Below are 21,133 nucleotides of genomic sequence, written 5' to 3' on the forward strand. Positions count from 1 at the left end.
AAGTAAATTTTATAGTATTCTATATGTGTTGGCAAACATTATGCTGGCACCTGACAAACCTGAAAATTGTCTTGTCACTTGTGGGAAAAAAATTGATTATCCTTAAACAGCCTATAGCCTACTCTTTCCCATGAATAGTTATATAGAAGCATTTTAAATATAGAACAATAAGAAACAAACTGGGTAAGATGTGAAAACTTGACTCGTCGTCACCCACACGAGTCAGTGAACAAATCTTTAAGCGAATCGATTGAAATGAATCGAGTCGTTTGGACGAATCGCGATCCCCAGCACTAGAATGGAGAGGGTCAGGAAGATCGGTGGGTGGGGTTAACCCTTTGTGGAAAAAAAAAATTAAGGAATCACGTGTTCCCAGATCAAAGGAGATCCGCTTTGTACAGAGAGCGCGAGCAGCAGCCAGCGAGGCATAAGCGAGCGCGCGAGCAATGCGATAGTCCGGGCAGCAATGCTGAAATAAGCCACGACATTCTTCTCAAGGACAAACTTTTATTTTTAATGATCGGTCCTCACGTTTCGCACAATCCGTCGCGTTTGATTGCTTTGCTCTTTTCGTTGCTGTGTGTGTTTTTCGAGAGGGAGCTCCCTCCTCTGAACATTTGATTCCGAACCGACACTTTTTTGAAGACCCTTGGAAATTATGTTCCGATCGGCGCTGATCCAACCGGCAAGATGATGAATTTACCGAGGACTGGGTTCGGTCGCGGTGCTGATTCGGTGGTCTTGGTGTTGTTTTGGGTCTTGGGAGCCGTCCTGGCCAAGGATACTGCCTTTGTGGAAGTTGTGCTTTTTGAGTCGAGCCCAAATGGTGATTATACCACTTACACGACAGGTTTGCAAGGGCGCTTCTCCAGAGCCGGAGCCACTATCAGCGCAGAGGGCGAGATCGTGCAAGTATGTTTCCTTCTCTATCAGTGCACTTGCATGGGCATTTTACACTCGAACCTCGTGTCTAACAACTTGCTTTCTCGCTCGCTCTCCGCAACTTTGTTTTTCTCTTTCTTTTCAAGGGGGTGTGGGGTTGCACTTCACTACGTGAGGATGGTACAAGCCCAGAACTGTGCGGTCGCAAAATGGCCTCTTGTCTTGCAAAACACACAAACGTATTTGCAAAACAAAAAAAAGTTACTTTGATGCGCAACTTGAATGAATGATATTATGTCGCATAGTGCACACTCTATAACGCGGTGAACACTTTGTAGCGCGCGGGTGACAGCGGTAAACATATGTCAGAGGTTATCCATTTTAATAAGCGCATTTCTTAGATCTTCTGCAGCGTTATAATGCCGAGTGTCAGTGTTGATTCATTGCTGAAGGATTCCCGCAGTCAATGAACATCTTGGAAAGGGGTTACGGATTATAAATATGCGATTTGGAGCCATGGAAAAGTCGTGGGATACCGTAGTTCAAGTTTAAAAAGTCTTGAATAGATTCTGCGTTGAGTGTTTTGGCTGCTTAAACATGAGCTTTGTGTGCCTATAGGGTCTTTAAAATGACATGTATGCGGATTGTAATTTTATTACTTTCTACAGAGTACATATGATCATTCTATTTTTGTTAAAAGTGTCATGTAAATATGAATAATGTTTGGATATCCAGCCCCACAAATGTGCACATTTAGCATTGAGGTAAAGTTTTATATTGGCACACTCATTCAGTGACAACTTGTGACATGCAACCTAGATTGTTTACCATGGTACTTTGAATATTTCACTAAAATCACATGTAAATATGACTTCAAGACAACATAAACACTATTTAATTGACTGTGAACATTGTTGTACTTTTATAGTTGCTGGCTGCTAATAACATTTCCCTATTTAGAGTTGCTTTTCTGAAATTACATTATTAAGGAGAAAGTCAAAATGTGAATGTAAAACCAACTTTACCTCAATACATTTAGCACCTGAACATGCCCTGTTATTTGTAGTTTTCTTGATAAAAGATTTTAAAGCTAAAATTTATATTGAAATTAAGACTTTTTAATATGAATAAATGTCAAACAAACAGATCCAAGATAAATAATTAGGTAAGATAAATTAGAGGAAACATGTAAACTGTCTGAATTTGCTTGATAAAAGATTTAAAAACCAAAATATCTTTGAAAGTTGTGACTTTTTAAAAAGTTTGCATGACTTCCAAAAATAAAAGCGAAGGAACTAATTAATAAACTAAGGAGCTTGAGTTAAGAAGGAAATGTGTATTTTGTTATAATTTTAAGATATCTTAAGCCCCCTAGTGGGCCTAGAACCCCCTGGTTAAGACTAAGGTAAAGTTGGTTTTATATTCACACGTTCTGACTTTCTCCTTAATAATATCATTTAGGGCTGGGCGATATGGCAAAATATGCAATCATGATACTTATTTTTCATATTGAACGATAACGATATATATTTCAATTCGCGATGCTCATAATAACCGATAAACCGTTAACCGAAAGGGTGAAGTTTTTTTAGCTGATTAATGGTATCAGTTAAATGATTTTAAAATATTATTTTATATATTTTTAAAGTTTGGCTGCATAAGGGGCCGATCACAGCGAACGCAGTTTTTTGCGTTTTATTGTTTTTATTTGGTTTATTCTGTTTTTCTATGCTGTTGGAAAAACTGCAGGTGCTTAAAGATGTTCTGTATGCTGTTGTTCACATGTTAAAATAAATCAGTATTTTTAAATGCAATATTAAATGTGTCACACAAAATAGACACGTCAATTATTTTTTACAATTAAATAATTTAAAATAATTTGACCAGTTAATCATTAATATTCGGTTACCTAATGACAGTTGTCGATTGGCAAAATTAACCGAAATGAGCGTCCCTGAACAATAACTGAAGCTGCAAAAGGGTCCATTAAATGGCATAACATTTTCGGCCCATAAATTTTCAGTGCCTGAAAATTCGGTACATCTCTAATATCGACACACTTTAAGATTCTCATTGCTATATATTTCTGCTGTGTGATTGGCTTTTAGAGCAATATAGAGAAAAAAGTCTAGAGCTTATTGTTGTTATTGACATAAGTTTTGTCAGGATTTGATATAATATCGTTTATCGGCACAGCCCTAATATAATTTCAGAAAAGTATTATTTGCAAATGCTAAATAGGGAAATCATATTAGCAACTAATGTCTATCAACGCACGTTGTTCACAGTCAAGTAAATAGTGCTAATATTAGTTTGAAGTCATAATTACATGTGATTTCAGACCGAATATTCAAAGTACCAAGGTAAACAATATGCATGTCACACGTTTTATATATATATATATATATCTCCAACGTTACCTCAATCTGGTTAAGGAACCACTGCTTTAGTAATTAGTGCATGTTTAAGACCTTCAAGATGACCTGAGGTTACTTCTGAATGAGAGTAATTAACATTATTATAGTGTATGGCTTAAATGTCTATGACACCTGTCATATAAATGTCCTTAGTTTAAAGTTCATTGAAGTCTATGAGAAGTCTTCCCCATAACGCTGTCCAGATGACCACTCTGCTTAAATAATGCCTCCACAGGGACCCGTGCTATTTAATCAAGAGTTTTTGAACCATCACACCTCTGCGTGTGATTTATTCCTCATATCGCACTCAAGCAGTTTTGTGTTCTCCAAGGAAAGTTTTGCAATCCTTCTGAGGAGCACCCATTTTGATGATTTGTTGAAGGTTTGTAATTCTTCCCCCTCCACTTGTGAAAACGGAGAACAGGCATCAAAGAGCGAGACGTTATTGAATGCCATGCCAAGAGGAATAATCTGTCCCTTAAACACTTGCTTAGAGTTTAACGCTGCTGGCAGAAGTGCACTGTGGGAACTTACGGTGGCTGTAACGTGAACACTGTGAAGGTAAAAGGATGCAATGAACTCAGATCAAAGCGAATGCATGAAGTGTGTGTGCTTGTTTTTGTTGGAGATGCTGCAAATGCTTGATGAACGCAAAAATAAATCTATATTTTGGAAAAAGTATGTACTCGAGCCGTTTGGGCATGCAGGATCTTTCGCAAGCTTCTATTCCTGTGCTTTTCTTTCACATTCCTCCCTGCGGTTTTAGTGTAGAAAAATGAAAAATACAGGCTTTTTTACATCCAGGTCTGCTGTGTCTGTCCCACATCATTGGCTAGTGTGTGTTTACAGTTGTGTACTTAGTAATGTTAGACCGTTCCCATGTATAGGATTAGTGAGTATCGCATTCTTCAAAATGGCAAGTGGTGATCATAGTTTTTCAGGGATGGCAGAGGAAATCGCTTTCTCTGTAGTGGGACGAAATGAGAGATTTAGCGGTTTAGATATTTAGACTGGCCATACATCCATTTAGCACGGGCCATTTGGCTCTATCTTTAAACCCTGTTGAAATGCCGGACTTCAGCTTTACGTTGAGACGCCTTTGAGGTTTGCCTTAGTTTCAGATGGTAACTTTTGTCCAAGTTAAGAGGGATTATGTATTCTTGTAATCATTGTGCGGACATTGTTTTCGCTCTTTCTAATTTTCCTGCTATGCCATGCATCATTTGCAATTTTCTTTTCAGCAGTGTCATAATCTATGTGGATTGGAAATGTTGAAATGTGTTTACCCTAATTGATTGGATTTTGTTGAGAAGCAGGGTGAACAAGAACCATATGAAGATATTTTTGTGAGATTTCACTCAGATCTTTGACCTCTGTATGAAATAAGTAATCTGTTTGACAGTACAGTTGCGCCATCGAATTTGCATGCTAAAACATTTTGTTGCACCATTCTTGGAGTTCTTCTTGTTTTGTTTTTTTTTGAGCATTTTTGTCTAATTGCTTTTAAACCTGAAAGTTTTAACACAGAGGCTGTCCTCAGTTTTTGTTCAGGCCATGATTTATTTTTAATTCCTGTGATTTGTTTCATTATAAAAAAGTCTTTGTTTTAATGGGTGTTCTTGAAAATCCAATTATGTTGGTGATTTACACTGTTAGAATCTTTTACACAACATTAGTGGTTTGGAGACTTGAAGCCCAAATTTTTGAAAATTCACTTTAAGGTCAAGTTTATGCGATTATCTCCCTATAAACTACAAATCTTGTCATGCTTTTTGCACATTATTGTGTTCAGATGTTTGCACAAATTTATTTTACAAAGATCCTACGCCAATTACTATCCGGCACACATTGTTTTCAGCATTCATAAATCCATGTGAATGGGTTAGTTTTGACGATGTCATCTGTACTGTTATTTAAAAAAATTAAAAATATTAAAGTTTAATTCATCATTGTCATGTAAACATACCCCAAGTTAACTAGTGAGGGTTTCATTTCATTCTTCCTCTGCCTTTTTGTCCTAATAGTTTTTAAACCTGAAAGTTTTCTTGCAAAACATAGATGCTATGCGCAGTTTTCGTTTTAACCCATGATTCATTTTTAATTCCTGTGATTGGTTTCATTATAAATAATTTTTTTTTGATGAGTGAAGACTTGAGAATCTAATTAAATTGGTGATTTACACTGTAAGAATCCTTTACACAACATTAGTGGTTTGGAGGCTTGAAGCCTAAATTTTTTAAAAATTTGCTTCAAGGTCAAGTTTTTGAAACCGGTTATGCGATTATCTCCCTATAAACTACAAATCTGGTCATGCTTTTTGCATATTATTGTGTTCAGATATTTACACAGACTTCTAGTGTATCTTTCAAAAGAGCCATCGCCAAGTACTGTGCAGCACACATTGTTTTTTATTGTTTTCAGCATTCATAGGTCCATGTGAATGGGTTAGTTTTGACAGTGTTGTCATCTGTTCGGTTAAAAGCAAAATAAAAACCTTTCTATTCGTCGTTGTCATGTAAACATACCCCAAGTTAACAAGCGAGGGTTTCATTTCATTCTTCTTCTGCCTTTTCTATTTGTCCTAATGGCTTTTAAACCTGAAAGTTGTCTTGCAAAACACAGATGTGTTCGCAATTTTTGTTCGGGCCATGATTCATTTTTAATTCCTGTGATTGGCTTCATTATGAAAAAGTTTTTGTTTTGATGGGTGTTTTAGAGAATCCAATTATGTTGGGGATTTACACTGTAAGAGTCCTTTACACAACATTAGTGGTTTGGAGGCTCGCTTCAAGGTCAAGTTTTTGAAACCGGTTATGCGATTATCTCCCTATAAACTACAAATCCTGTCATGCTTTTTGCATATTATTGCGTTCAGACTGCATTTGCACAGGCTTCCAGTGATTCATTTTTTTACTAAGAGCCACACCAATTACTATCCGGCACACATAATACTTTGTTTTTATTGTTTTCAGCATTGATAGATCCATGTGAATGGGTTAGTTTTGACAATGTTGTCATCTGTACGGTTAAAAAAAGCTAAAGAAAAGCCTTTCCATTCATCGTTGTCATGTAAACATACCCCAAGTTAACAAGCGAGGGTTTCATTTCATTCTTCTTCTGCCTTTTCTATTTGTCCTAATGGCTTTTAAACCTGAAAGTTTTCTTGCAAAACACAGATGTGTTTGCAGTTTTTGTTCAGGCCATGGTTCATTTTTAATTCCTGTGATTGGTTTCATTATAAATAAGTTTTTTTGATGAGTGAAGACTAAATTGGTGATTTACACTGTTTTCAACTAAGAATCTTTTACACAACATTAATGGTTTGGAGGCTTGAAGCCCACATTTTTGAAAATTCGCTTTAAGGTTAAGGTTTTGAAATCGGTTATGCAATTATCTTACTATAAACTACAAATCTTGTCATGCTTTTTGCATATTATTACGTTCAGATGTTTGCTTCTAGTGTTTCTTTTAAAAGAGCCATCGCCAAGTACTTTCCGGCACACATTGTTTTTATTGTTTTTAACATTCATAGATCCATGTGAATGGGCTAGTTTTGACAGTGTTGTCATCTGTACGGTTAAAAAAAAAAAGCAAAAAAAATAGGCTTTACATTCGTCATTGTCATGTAAACATACCTTAACTTAACTAGTGAGGGTTTCATTTAATTCTTTTCTGCCTTTTCTATTTGTCCTAATGGCATTTAAACCTGAAAGTTTTCTTGCAAAACAGATGCTGTTCCAGTTTTTGTTCAGGCCATGGTTCATTTTAAATTCCTGTGATTGGTTTTATTATAAATAATTTTTTTTGATGAGTGAAGACTTGAGAATCCAATTAAATCAGTGATTTACACTGTTTTCAACTAAAAATCTTTTACACAATATCAGTGGTTTGGAGACTTGAAGCCCAAAGTGTAGGAAAATTTGCTTCATGGTCAAGGTTTTGAAATCGGTTTTGCAATTTTCTTACTATAACCTACAAATCTGGTCATGCTTTTTGCATATTATTGTGTTCAGATGTTTCTGTTCATGATTGTCATGTTAACATATACCCCAAGTTAACAAGCGAGGGTTTCATTTCATTCTTCTTCTGCCTTTTCTATTTGTCCTAATGGCTTTTAAACGTGCTCCAATTCCAGCAAACCACACATTCTGTTCACAATTTCCTTTTTCCTTCTAGGATTGGTGCGAAGATGGTTTCATTGTAAAGGCGGCTTGTTGTTGTCCATTGAGAATCCAATTAAGTTAATAAGTGATGATTTTATACTTTAGGACGTGGTAAAATTCCAAGCGCTAGCCTTGGTACATCCTTGTCAGTTTTCTCTTGAGTGAAAAAGAGCGCCTGGAGTACCATCTGGGCCAAAGCAAACAAATTAACTCAATTTGCTACATACTCTACCTTATGGGGCAGGAAGCAAAGTGACTTGTCTTGGCCAATGCACAAAACCAATGTTCCCCTTGGCTAGAGCCTCAATTTTGTCTTCTCATAGCATGAAAATCAGTGTCTTTTTAAATAATTCTTACATACTGTACTTGTGGCTTTTCTCTTGGAAAGGCCTTGCTGATGCTGTTTTGAATATAGTGTTACATTCTTACTGCCAGTTTCTTGTTTCCAATGGAGACTAGCTAGCTGCTGTTTTTTTTTATGTGCATTTATCACTTGAATTGGAGCTCTTAGTGTTTTAGCTTTATTTTGCTTAGTCAAAGGCTAAAAGGTTAAGCTGAAATGTTGTTGTACTGTGCTGATTTTGGCAGTCCCGTAGCTGAAGTGGAGGTTATCATAAGTAGCCTAATATACGGATACCTGACTTGCTACTGCATTTAATTGGTTGAAATGTTGTTTTTGTGAACTGGAAGGGCTTGTTGATTGAAGGGTTGTTAAAATTGAAGTCTGGATCATTATACGTGCAATGGTGCACGCTCAAACAATGAAGGTCTGCTGAATGTTTTGATAGCTTTGTCCTTTATGCTCTGAGGTTTTGTAGTCTAGCGACTCCCAACCAGGGGATCTTTTTTTTGTTTTGCTATGGTAAACCCTTCAAAAGGCAACAAAAGGTGTTATGTTTACATGTTTTATGAAATCGTTTTATTAGACTATTCATGATATGTGCATATTGGTGAGTCTTTATTTTGCCCTTAGTATCACTGCAACTTTTTTCAGTTAATTGATTGATTTTAGTTTGATATTCAATAATGTTGATCCTAAAACTGTATGCTATTTTGGAGTAATGCACGTTAGCATATGTATATTAGGCATGGGACAATAACCAGTTTCAGGTTTTGAAACCGCAAAAAAAAATCTGTTATACCGTTCTTAAGGTATATGTAAGGTTGGTGTTTTTGAAACTAATGAAGATAGCAGAGGTCCATGATTTATTTTTAATATTTAGCCTGACATGTTTACTGTTCCAAAATATAATAAATGTTACCTAAAATAAGAAATATTGTATACAATGGGTAAAAAAAGTTGTTGTTGTTGTTGTTTACCCAGACATTTAAAAATAACTTATTTTACAGTAGTATTCACAGTACCGTGAAACCGCGATATTTTTATCCCAGGTTATCATACCGTCAGAAACTTATACCGGCCCATGCCTAATACACTTCCATTTAAATGTTTGGAGTAAGTAGTTTTTTTTATTATTTTTAAGTGATAACAACAGTTAGAATGTTTTGCAAAATAACAGTTTTTATTGTTTTTCATGCAACAAATGCAGCTTTGGTGACTGAGATTTTTAAAGCTCCTGTGAAGTGCTTTGAAGTGTGCATTTTTGTTCGATCACATTTAGCATGAACGTAAATGCGTGCATGATCAATTTGTAGCTTTAACAAAGATTAATCTATTTTTACAATGTGGTCAACATTTGAAGTGGATCAAAAAAGTTGATCAAAATAAGAATGCTGTTGTTAAATGGTTTTAGGACACTTTTTGATTTATGTGGTGGTTTTGATACACTTCAAAAGTCGACTACTGTATGAAGTGGTATTTTACATTTAAATATTTTATTGCTGTACCTCAATACTGTTAGACTCTTTAGAAAACCGTAACTCACTGTCCATTTCATGTGTACGTGTATGTTTGTTCTATTGTATTAATTTATGCTTGTCATTTCTTTTATTTCATGCATATAACTAACAAATTGTACATCAATGTAAAATTGGGAATTCTTCCCAAATAGAGTTGTTTTAATCATCTTGGGAAATTATATTCAAATCGCTATATATATATATATATATATATATATATATATATATATATATATATATATATATATATATATATATATATATATATATATATATATATATATATATATATATATATATATATATATATATATATATATATATATATATATATATATATATATTCAATTCAATTCAATTCACCTTTATTTGTATAGCGCTTATACAATGTAGATTGTGTCAAAGCAGCTTCACATAAAAGGTCACAGTAAATAGGAACAGTGTAGTTCAGTTTGTAGTGTTTAAGTTCAGTTCAGTTTAGCTCAGTTTAGTGTGGTTTAATAATCACTACTGAGAGTCCAAATATTGAAGAGCAAATCCAACGATGCGCAGCTCTACAGATCCTGAACCATGCAAGCCAGTGGCGACAGCGGAGAGGGAAAAAAAGCTTCACTAAAGGCGGAAGTGAAGAAAAAAAAACCTTGAGAGAAACCAGGCTCAGTTGGGCACGACCATTTTAATTTCTCCGCTGGCCAAACGTCTTGTGCAGAGCTGCAGTCTCAGTGGCGGAGGCTGGAAGCTGGCCTCAGCGAAGACTCGTCTGTCTCTGGAGCGTCATAGGAAACAGTCTCATGTTCTCCACTCTTCCATGACCATCGCAGTAGTTGTTCAGGATTCGGCCAGGTCCAGGATATGGAAACCTTGGGATCATCTCGTCGTTGGTCTTGGATCGAATCAGTGACTCTGCATAGTCTGAGGGCCTCGGGAAGAGTATCCCCAGGTGGAAATGGAGAATAAAGAAAATAATTAGCGTAGCTGATGTTCACAGTGTATATCAGCAAGATGCATAACCTGTGTGGAAGCCCCCTAAGTGGTGCACTAAGTGTATGCTTTACTGAACAGATAGGTCTTTAATCTAGTTTTGAATTGGGAGAGTGTGTCTGAGCCTCGGACGTTATCAGGAAGGCTATTCCAGAGTTTAGGAGCTATAAATGAGAAGGCTCGACCTCCTTTACTCGACTTTGCTATTCTAGGTACTACCAGAAGTCCTGAGTTTTGAGATCTTAAAGAGCGAGTTGGATTGTAGCGAGACAGAAGATTGGTTAGATAAGCAGGAGCTAGATTATTTAGAGCTTTATATGTAAGAAGCAATATTTTAAATTCAATACGAAACTTAACAGGCAGCCAGTGTAAGGAGGATAAAATTGGGGTGATGTGATCAAATTTTCTAGACCTGGTAAGAACTCTGGCAGCTACATTTTGTACTAATTGAAGTTTGTTAATAGAGGATGCTGGGCAGCCAGCAAACAGAGCATTACAGTAGTCCAGCCTAGAAGTCATAAAAGCATGGACTAGCTTTTCTGCATCTGAGATGGATAGCATACTTCGTAACTTAGCGATATTTCTCAGATGAAAGAAAGCAGTTTTTGTGACATGGGAAATATGATTTTTAAAAGTTAAATTGCTGTCTAATATGACACCCAGATCTTTTATAGTAGAACTAACGCTAACTTTGTATCCCTCTAATTGTAGATCGAGTTGTGAGATCTGCTGTGTACAGGAAGATCTGCTATATATATATAGTTTTAATAACTCATTTCTAATAACTGATTTATTTTATCTTTGCCATGATGACAGTAAATTAATATTTGACTAGATATTTTTCAAGACACTTCTTTACAGCTTAAAGTGACATTTAAATGCTTAACTAGGTTAATTAGGTAAACTAGGTTAGAGTAATTAGGCAAGTTATTGTATAACGAGGGTTTTTTTCTGTAGACTATCGAAAAAAATATAGCTTAAAGTGGCTTATAATTTTGACCTTAAAATGGTTAATAAAAAAATAAAAACGGCTTTTATTTTAGCCGAAATAAAACAAATAAAATTTTCTCCAGAAGAAAAAATATTATCAGGCATACTGTGAAAATGTCCTTGCTCTGTTAAACATCATCTGGGAAATGAAAAAAAAGAAAGAAAAACAATTCAAATGGGGGCTAATAATTCTGACTTCAACTATGTATCAAAGCGAAGATCGGCAATGATTTGAGTTGAACGTATCATTTGATTGTCTGTTTAAAAAGTGGCAGTGACCGCAAGGGGTTAAAGAAACCACACAATTCTTAAGTGTTTTTAGTATTATTTTTTGTTTAATCCACTTAAATTTGTGAAAACGTTTGATTTAACTTAATTTGTGTTGGGACTACATAAAGGAATTGTTTCCCAGCATTTTTTTTGTGGTGTACCTAATTAGTGAAACCCTGAACTACTCCTATAATATTTAAAATTTTTCGTAACCTGCACCTGTCTTTCATTTTTCATGGAGATAATGACCGTCACACACACCAAATGCTCAATGTATGAGTCCATACTGGTTTAGTTATCTTTCCTCTACCATCATAACTAAGATCATCACAGTGTAGTTCATGACCATTACTGCTGAAAGTGGCTTATATAAACAGAAGCCGAGTGAAACGGTCTGTGCGAAAGCTGACAGTACAGGCGATGACATGCTGTCATGCCGGCATTAGAATGATGGCATCTCCACATTCTCTCAGGCAGAACTGTAGTGTCATATCTGCACATGACGGACCTAAAATACCTTGATGGATGACTCTCCTTATCACCTCCTGTAGGAGAACTAACGCTTCAGTCTGGTGGCTTTCAGACACTGCTCTCTTTATGAACTGGATGTGGGAAAGTACGATGGCGCTTCATTCTATAGTCATGTTCGTTCCTGTCTGTTGAGGCTGCGAGACTGAAATAGAAATGAGTGGAAATATATTCTTTTTTTTGTTTGTTCTTAGGTGGATTTTTTTGGGGGGGAGTTTGGTTTGGTTGCTGTTTGTGTTGTTGTCGTATTTAGGCATGGCCCGGTATAAGATTCTGACAGTATGATAACCTTTCATAAAAATATAACGGTTTGGCGGTATTGTGATTACTGCTCTTAAATATATTTCTTTTAAATGTCTGGGTAAAAAAAAAAAAACAAGAACGTTTTTCCCCCTTTGAACACTTTTTTTATTTTATTTTATTTTATTTTGACTTCTGCTATCTTTATTTGTTTAAATAGATTTTTTTGTACAATTTAAAACAACATCTTTGATTATCTTTTCGGCTGGAGATACTGTTGTCTTAAACACAAACTTAAAATCTTACATATATTGTAGGAACGGTATAACAAAATTTTGGCGGGTTAAAACCTTGACCTTTCTAAAATGTGCGATTATTCCTTGAAAACGGTTATCGTCCCATGCCTAGTCATATTGAATGTGATTTGCCTAGTGATTTGAGGAGAAATTGAGGTAAAGATATGATAGTTTAGGCTGACAATTGGAAGGTGACATAGCTTAAGTTTTTTTAGATCCTGAGAACAGAGAGATTATTATTTTGGTTCTGATCCACTTATTAGTTAATGCATAAATATTCTGTTCTTTTATTATAGATCCATTGAATTGAAGCTGATTCCAGCAGCGAGGGGCGTAATAGCTGAAAGCCGATTCACCCTGCTTTGACTGAACTCTTGGGATTTCTAATCTATTTGATCCTAAAGATCTGAGTGATCTGTTAGGTTTGTATTCAGTGAGCATATCTATAATGTATTGAGGTCCTAGGCCATTTAGTGATTTATAGACCAGTAATAATACTTTAAAATCTATTCTGAATGTAACTGGGAGCCAGTGTAAAGACCTGAGGACAGGTGTGATGTGCTCTGATTTCCTGGTTCTGGTCAGAATTCTGGCCGCAGCGTTCTGGATGAGCTGCAACTGTCTGACTGTCTTTTTGGGAAGGCCAGTGAGGAGGCCATTACAGTAATCCACCCTGCTGCTGATAAAAGCATGAACAAGTTTCTCTAAGTCTTCACTGGAAACAAAGCATCTAATTCTTGCAATGTTAATCTCACCAAGATTTTTGACCTTAGTTTTTGTTGTTTGACCCTTAGAGCCAAGGTACGTATTCACCTTGAGAACCTCATCTCTGTTCCCAAACGCAATGACTTCAGTTTTCTCTTTGTTTAACTGAAGAAAGTTTTGGCACATCCAATTGTTAATTTCATCAATGCATTGGCAGAGGGTGTCAATGGGGCTGTAGTCATTAGGCAGTAAGGCTAGGTAGATCTGAGTGTCATCAGCATAGCTGTGGTAGGAGATTTGGTTTTTTCTCATTATTTGGCTCAGAGGGAGCATATAAAGGTTGAACAGGAGAGGTGCCAGAATCGAGCCTTGTGGGACTCCACATGTCATGGGTGTCCACCTCGACCTATGGTCACCTATACTGACATAGTAACCTCTTCCTTCAAGGTAAGATCTGAACCATTTGAGGACCGTCCCAGACAGCCTAACCCAGTTTTCCAGCCTATCCAGAAGTATGCTGTGATCGACAGTGTCAAATGCAGCACTGAGATCGAGCAGTACCAGCACTGTTAGTTTGCCTGAATCTGTATTTAGGCGGATGTCATTGATTATCTTTATAAGGGCGCACTCTGTACTGTGATGTGGACTGAAACCAGATTGATAATTGTCTAAACACCCCTTGAAGTTTAAGAACTTGTTAACCTGGTTAAAAACAACTTTTTCAATGATTTTGCCAATGAAAGGGAGATTCGAGATGGGCCTGTAATTGCTCAATATGGTGTTATCCAGGTTGCTCTTCTTCAAGAGGGGTTTAACAACTGCAGTTTTAAGTGAGTTAGGAAAAATCCCTGAGAGAAGTGAAGCATTTACCACTTTTAGAAGATCCATTTCTAAACATGTAAACACCGTTTTAAAGAATGATGTGGGGAGCGTGTCAAGACTGCAGGTTGATGTTTTCATAACTTGCACGATCTCTTCTAAGATTTTGCCATTAATTGCCATAAATATAATATATACATTAGGGCTGCTCGGTTATGGGGAAAATCATAATCACGATTATTTTGGTCATAATTGTTATCATGATTATTCAAAACGATATACAGCTGAAGTCAAAATTATTCACCCTCCTGTGAATTATTTTTTTTTAAATAAATATTTCCTAAATTATGTTTAACAGAGCAAGGAAATTTTTTTACAGTATTTCTGATAAAAAATTCTTCTGGAGAAAGTCTTATTACTTTTATTTTGGCTAGAATATAAGCCGTTTTAAATATTGTTAAAATTATTTTAATTAACATTATTAGCCCCCTTGAGCAATAATTTTTTTTGATATTCTGCAGAAGAAACTTGTTATCCAATGACTTGCCGAATTACCCTAACTTGCCTAATTAACCTAATTAAGCCTTTATTAAGCCTTTAAATTGCAATTTAAGCTGAGTATTAATATCTGGAAAACATGTAGCAAAATATTATATTATGTAAAATATAGTATATGATGCAATAATCGTTTTATCTCGTTTAATATTTTTTCATAATCATTAGAAGTCGGAATTGAAACTGAATTTTGATTAATTCCACAGCCCTAATATACATGTATTTACTTTCACTGTGCCCTGATGTAAACATCCATCGTTATGCTTCACATTAGACATTGAACAATACCTTACTGGTCAACATCACCCAACCCTAGTGGAATAGGAGCTTAGCTTTGAAAGTAAAAAAAAAATGATAAACAAGTGGCAAATGTTCTTAATTAAGGAAAAAATCTTCTATTTGAAATGCTTTTTCTTCTTAATACACTTAAGTTTGAAGGTGTTTACCAGCTGAAACTAGTTTTCTGGAGGTTTGCTTTGGCAGGTTGTTTTGAACTCACAGAAAATTTAGCTTTGCCTTAATTTCTTTAAAATGGTCTGGTGATATTTCTTTTATTAACATTAAGTACATTTGCATGGACACCAATAATCCGATTTTAATATGATTAGGGCAATACTCTGATTAAGAGTCTACCATGTAAACAGTGATTTTTGGATTAATTTAGTCCGATGAATGTTATAATCGAACTAAACAGAAATCGGATTAAGACATGTGGAGTATGCCGATTTTAGTCATATTATTGAAGTGCAGTACAAACATGTAAACACCGCAATTAAACTATTACCGTTGTGTAGGAGTTTTGAATAATTCGATTGCTGATGTCCATGTAAACATAGTTATTTACTTGTTTTCTTTTTTTCCAGTCTTGTATGACTTGATTTGCTTTTGAGCACAAATACAGTATTTTGAAAAAAAAATCAGTGGCGTGCAATTTTGTTTTGGAACCCAAAATTCTTCAAAATAGGGCTCATAATTTCTTGATTCTGATTGGCTGGTAAGCATTATAAGTTGGGCTGCACATATATAATTTATATTGTTTCAGTATCGATATCTCAATGTGTGCATCCACAATAGTCACATTACATGATCTGCAGTGTCGAATTGTGTTTATAGTTGACCAGGAGTCACAGTTCTGAACCCGAGATTTAAGTCACTGCAGAGTTGAATGATAATGGAGTCAAAATGTATCATTTAGACATGTTTTTACGGTTTGACCGTGTGAACCATTTTCAAGAGAGAATCATTGCAGCACAAGAAATTGTACCATTTGTAACTTTAAGAAAACCACAAAGCACTGTTTATTTTAATTAGAAATTTTGCTATGTTATATGTATTTAAATATGCTAATTGAATTAACTTTCCTACAGAATCATCCCAATCAGTCTAAATCGATGCATTCTTTCCAAATGTCAAGTCAAACCATCTGGTGAATTTGTGTTCATATCAATATATATTCCAGAAAAACAAAATATTGCAGTGTCACATTTTTCAATATGGTACAGCCCTAATTCCGAGGTATGCAGTTATTGTCTGGAAAACACACAGCTAAAGTATAGTTTCAGGCAGGTTTGGACTGCATTACAGTTACTGCATCAATGGCCATGGAAGTGCATAATTATCTAATAGTTTAATGGCTTGTCATAAGTTATTTCTACATCTTTAACATATTTTGTATTTTCAGAAGACTCAAATTTTGGATGAACCTTAACTTAGAATTTTTGGTTCACAATCATTTTAATTAGAAGATTCAGTCAACAACTACTCTTTTTAATAGAGAGTGAGGCGACTTTCTGTATTTGTCAAGAATCTGAGGTCTGGGTTCATTCCTAGTTGCATAAATTGTGCATTTTTCCTTTTTATCTAGCAAAATCTGTTAAAGTCAGCCCACGATCTGTGGTGTGATTGAAACGGTGTCTTTCCTCAGTGCTTGCTCTAGTCGTGCGCTTAAATTAGGACCATAATGAGAGCTTGGTTTGGCCCAAAGAGTCTGCATGCTTTTCCCACACACTGAAACCATGGGAGTCCAGAATGGCCCTCAACGAGACGGTGGGTACCCGAAAAACACGGGGGCCCCTCCCTGTCCACAGCAACAGTAGCAATATTCAACAACTGTAGGTTTAAAAGGTTAAAAGTGCTGCACGACTACTTTTCCATTTATTGGTTTTGTGGCGGCAGCTGTATTTTAAGACCTATCTACTCAAACCGCTAACCCGTCGGCCTTTCATAGCTTTGCCAAAGTAATTTGAGGCTGCCCTTTTTTCTCCCTTCGTTGGAGTAGAAAAAGATTAAACTGTTTTTGTCTCTTCTTTCTTCTTTTACCACTGTCTGATGCACTTTTGTTTGTTTTCTTAAGTTTAGCGAGGAAAAAAAATCTTAAATTCTGTAGCATTTAACTAATAAGGTTCCAGTATATTATTCTTTCATGTTTTTTTTTTTTTGTGCTGTAATAAATACCTTACTCTTGTTGCTGAAATTGGCGGGTGATAAAATGGTAATAATTTTGTTGGCAATACTACATTTTGATACACTAAATCAATATGTTTATGCATTATGCACACTAGGGCTGCAGGATTGTGGAAAAATTTAAGTCTTTTATTTATATAACGATATTAAAATAAATGGGTAACATATATTTTTCAGATCTAATTCCTTCTAAATAAGAACATTTAATCTTTTAAAACGCAATACATGAGTGAAAATCTGAGCAGATATTATACTCTGATTGGCTGTTTCTCGATTCACAATGTTTCTCGATGACTCTGATTGTCTTGAATCCCATCATTAGTAATTATTTTCAGCTCTGGGATTACCTTTGGGCCGCTTCAGCTAATAGCAAAACAGCGACTACTGGTGATGTGGGGATAGAGATAGTAGTAAGGGCCCGTCTGATTGGTCATAACTGAATTATTTTATCTTTGCCATGATGACAGTAAATAACATTTTACTAGATATTTTCAAGACATTTCTATACAGCTTAAAGTGACATTTAAATGCTAAACTAGGTTAATTGGGTGAACTAGGTTAGGGTAATTAGTCTACAGAACAAACCATCATTATACAATAACTTGAAAAAATACAGCTTAAAGGGGCTAATAATTTTGTCCTTAAAATGTTTTTTAAAAAATTCAAAACTGCTTTTATTCTAGCCGAAATAAAGCAAATAAGACTTTGTCCAAAGAAAAAATATTATCAGACATACTGTGAAAATTTCCTTGCTCTGTTTACCATAATTTGAGAAATGTTAAAAAAAGAAAAAAAAAAAAATTCAAAGGGGGGCTAATAATTCTGACTTCAACTGTATGTCTGCGAAGGGCTTGCAAAATCGGGGAGCCTGAAGTCCCGTGGCTATTGTTTTTTCAGGCGGGCTACCAAAATTTATCAACAGCGTCCCTGACAGGCTATCTAGATACCCCACTGGGCATGGTGTAGATAAATTTTGGTAGCCTGATTGAAAAAACAATAGCCCTGGGACTTCGGGCTCCCAAATTTTGCGAGCCACAATAACAATTATTTTTCAGCCAATATTAAACATCAAACTTGCCAAAAGCAGAACAAAACGTCTGTCAAAATAATACAGTACAGTTTTACAACGGTAAAGAGGATATGCGTGCTTTTATCTGATCTAGATACTACGCAATCCAATGGCTTATTTTAATCCTAACTCAGTCTGAATATTTATATGTTTACCCTTTAAAAAATGAGTTCGCAGAATAAAAAATCTTCCTAATAACGTAAAAATAAATAAATAAAGGCCCTTTATCGTGATAATTATGAATGTCCCGATCAGGTTTTTTGCCCCAAAGTCAGAGTCATTTGATTTTGAGTATCTACTGATACCAAAACCTGATCCGATACTTCCATAATACAAAAAGAACAAAGAAGAGTGAAGAAATAAATCCAGGATGTTTCTTATTTTTTATTTAATTCACCTTATTTTAATATTCAACAACTCTGCTAACAAACAGAGCACTTCTGTGAGGTAGCTTGAACAATCAAGTAATAAATAACGTCAGTTATTCACTTTTGGACTTTAGTGCAAAAAAGGTAAATATAAAAAAATAAAACTAGTATAAAAACAAATAGCACCTCAATTTAAAATACCCAGGAGGCAATCTTACATATCTCACAGTTTGCTATGGCAATATTGTCGTCATCAACTTTATAATACCTCCAGACTGCAGACATACTCGTGCTTTCCGCTTAAAGCTACTTCCCTGTTCTACTTTGCCGGCGTTTAACCAATAGTGTCTCTGCAACAAAGTGATGTCATGCCGCACGTGTTGCTGTTTCCGTGTGAAGTCAAGAAAGGGGTCTAACGCTATGCCGCCGTATAACTAACTATAGATGTGTTAAATAATGAGAAGGTGTATACATGGATATTAGAGTCCTGATCAGGAGGTAACGTCTGATTCCGATCGAGTCTGAAACCGCGGCCCGATTTCTGATCACATGATGGAATCTGAACATCCCTAATGATAATTCAATTTTAATGATATCAATAAGGGTTTACATTTTATTTTGTCAATCAATGTTTTTGGTGCGTCACCCAGCCCTACATTAAAGTACTTGTTCTTGATCTGACTGAGCCTTAACACTTTGCTTTCATGCTAGCTATTAGATTAACCATTAAATAAACCAAACATCTTGTAAAAAGTTATCAAAAACTCCAATTGCCTGCTCTGTTTCACTCATGGCACAAAATAAAGATCCACATATGGATTCTTTTATTGTGATTTCCGTGAAGAGACTTTCTTTTACTTGCTTTCTGCAAAAGCTCGAGCGATTGCTCTGCTCTCTCCTTGAACTTCCTATTGATTTGCCCATCAAAGCTCATTTACAGAGACTGGATGTTCACTTGAGAGCCGAGCGTGGTCTTGACGGTGACTGACAACACAGATTGATTAGCTCATCATTCCAGTTGCTATGGTTACGCCTCAAAAATCGGAGAGTTTGGAGTGTTGAAATGTAAGAGGTTTTTGGAGGACAGACTCCCAATCCAGTAACTATTATTGACATCAGCTGACAGAGTTGTATGGCTGATGTGCTCATAATAACTTTATGTAGGGCATTTGATCTGTTCAGAAATGAGGATTAAAGCTGCTAAAACGATTCACTTTCATGTTTGGTTGCTTGGCAGTATTTCTGAATGCATCAAAATTTGTCAGATACAAGTGATCTTTCATCTCATTGGCCAGAACGTCCCTGGTTCTGCTCAATTTATAGTGATTGGAGGAGCAATCAATTCAACCAATTACTTCACCGAATGATTCTCTAGTTTGAAGTTTTCGAAACGCCACACTGTTTGTAAACACCTCCTGGTCAACACAATTTAAATGCAATGAATTACGCAGTCCAAATATGCGTTAAAAATGACTTTTACAAACCAATTGCAAAATTTATTGGTAAATAATACCTGCTTAATAGGTGTTCTTTTATCAATGTTCAAGCCTTGTTTTTTTTGTTTTGTTTTGAGGACTGCTAAATAGGATCGCAAGACACTATGGACCCTTTTCATAAGCCTGTTATGAGGCTTTTAACGGCCATCAGCATCTTAAATCCTCTAAAGTTTTTAATATTTATATTTAAAAAAAAAAACGATGTATTTATGTAGGTAGTATATCATCTTTGCTTTAAATTACAAAAAAACGAATTACCGCATGTGCAAGGAGTTTAATGTAGTGTCTGTGGGACAGGACCGCAAATTTGATGTTATTCTCTCCCCTGGCTGCCGTCATCAGTCTCACAATATTTTATTCCTTTTTCTGATTTGATTTTTTTTACTATTGTAGACTGAAGTCAGAGTGATGATACTGAACTGTAAGGTCGTCAAAACCTAACTGGAACTACGTAATCTGTGCAGTTTCCTGAAAATAATTGCACACTTTAGAAAGTTCATCAACCGATCAAAGTCAAGCATTCAACACCCCCATAGTATAAATGGTTAAATGTCAGGTTCATGGTCCATTGGGTCTAGACAGTGGTTGGGTGTTCACACGAAATAGTGTCAATAGCTGTGTTTGCATCCAAAGATGCAAATAAAATTTATGCGCGTAACTGGAATATCGCATTTAAGAGGTGCAAATAAAGCATCTTTCAATCCAACGACTCAAAGAGAACAAAATCATCACTTCCTGATTAACTGTCACCAAATATCAACAGTAAAAATGAAATTTACTGTTGTAGGAGAGGCTGCGTCAATCTTTTCATCGTTTAATAAATTACTTGGGCCTCAAAAGCCGTCACGCAATGAAAATGCGGTGGCGTTTTAAGGCTTCAGACGCTGAGCACAGGTGCTCTTGACAATTCTGGAGGTAATTAATAATATTTTAACGCTAATACTGACATTTTAGATTGACCAAAACAACATTTTAGATGTTTTAATGTTTTAGATGTTGAATTTGTTTGGTAAAAGTGTTTCCATCGCAAT

At 35.6% G+C, this 21,133-nt stretch overlaps 1 protein-coding gene across 1 annotated transcript in view; it reads left to right on the forward strand.

Moving 5' to 3' along the window:
• The first annotated feature begins 394 nt into the window (after positions 1 to 394).
• Positions 395 to 21,133, forward strand: part of znrf3 (zinc and ring finger 3) — a 145,144-nt gene continuing 124,405 nt past the window's right edge. The window contains 1 exon segment of the mRNA XM_056457460.1: positions 395 to 912. Coding sequence (XP_056313435.1) covers positions 691 to 912 — 222 coding nt within the window. The 5' untranslated portion in view covers positions 395 to 690.

The sequence above is a fragment of the Danio aesculapii genome, chromosome 5 (assembly GCF_903798145.1).
Source record: "Danio aesculapii chromosome 5, fDanAes4.1, whole genome shotgun sequence".
In the NCBI taxonomy this organism is placed as follows: domain Eukaryota; kingdom Metazoa; phylum Chordata; class Actinopteri; order Cypriniformes; family Danionidae; genus Danio; species Danio aesculapii.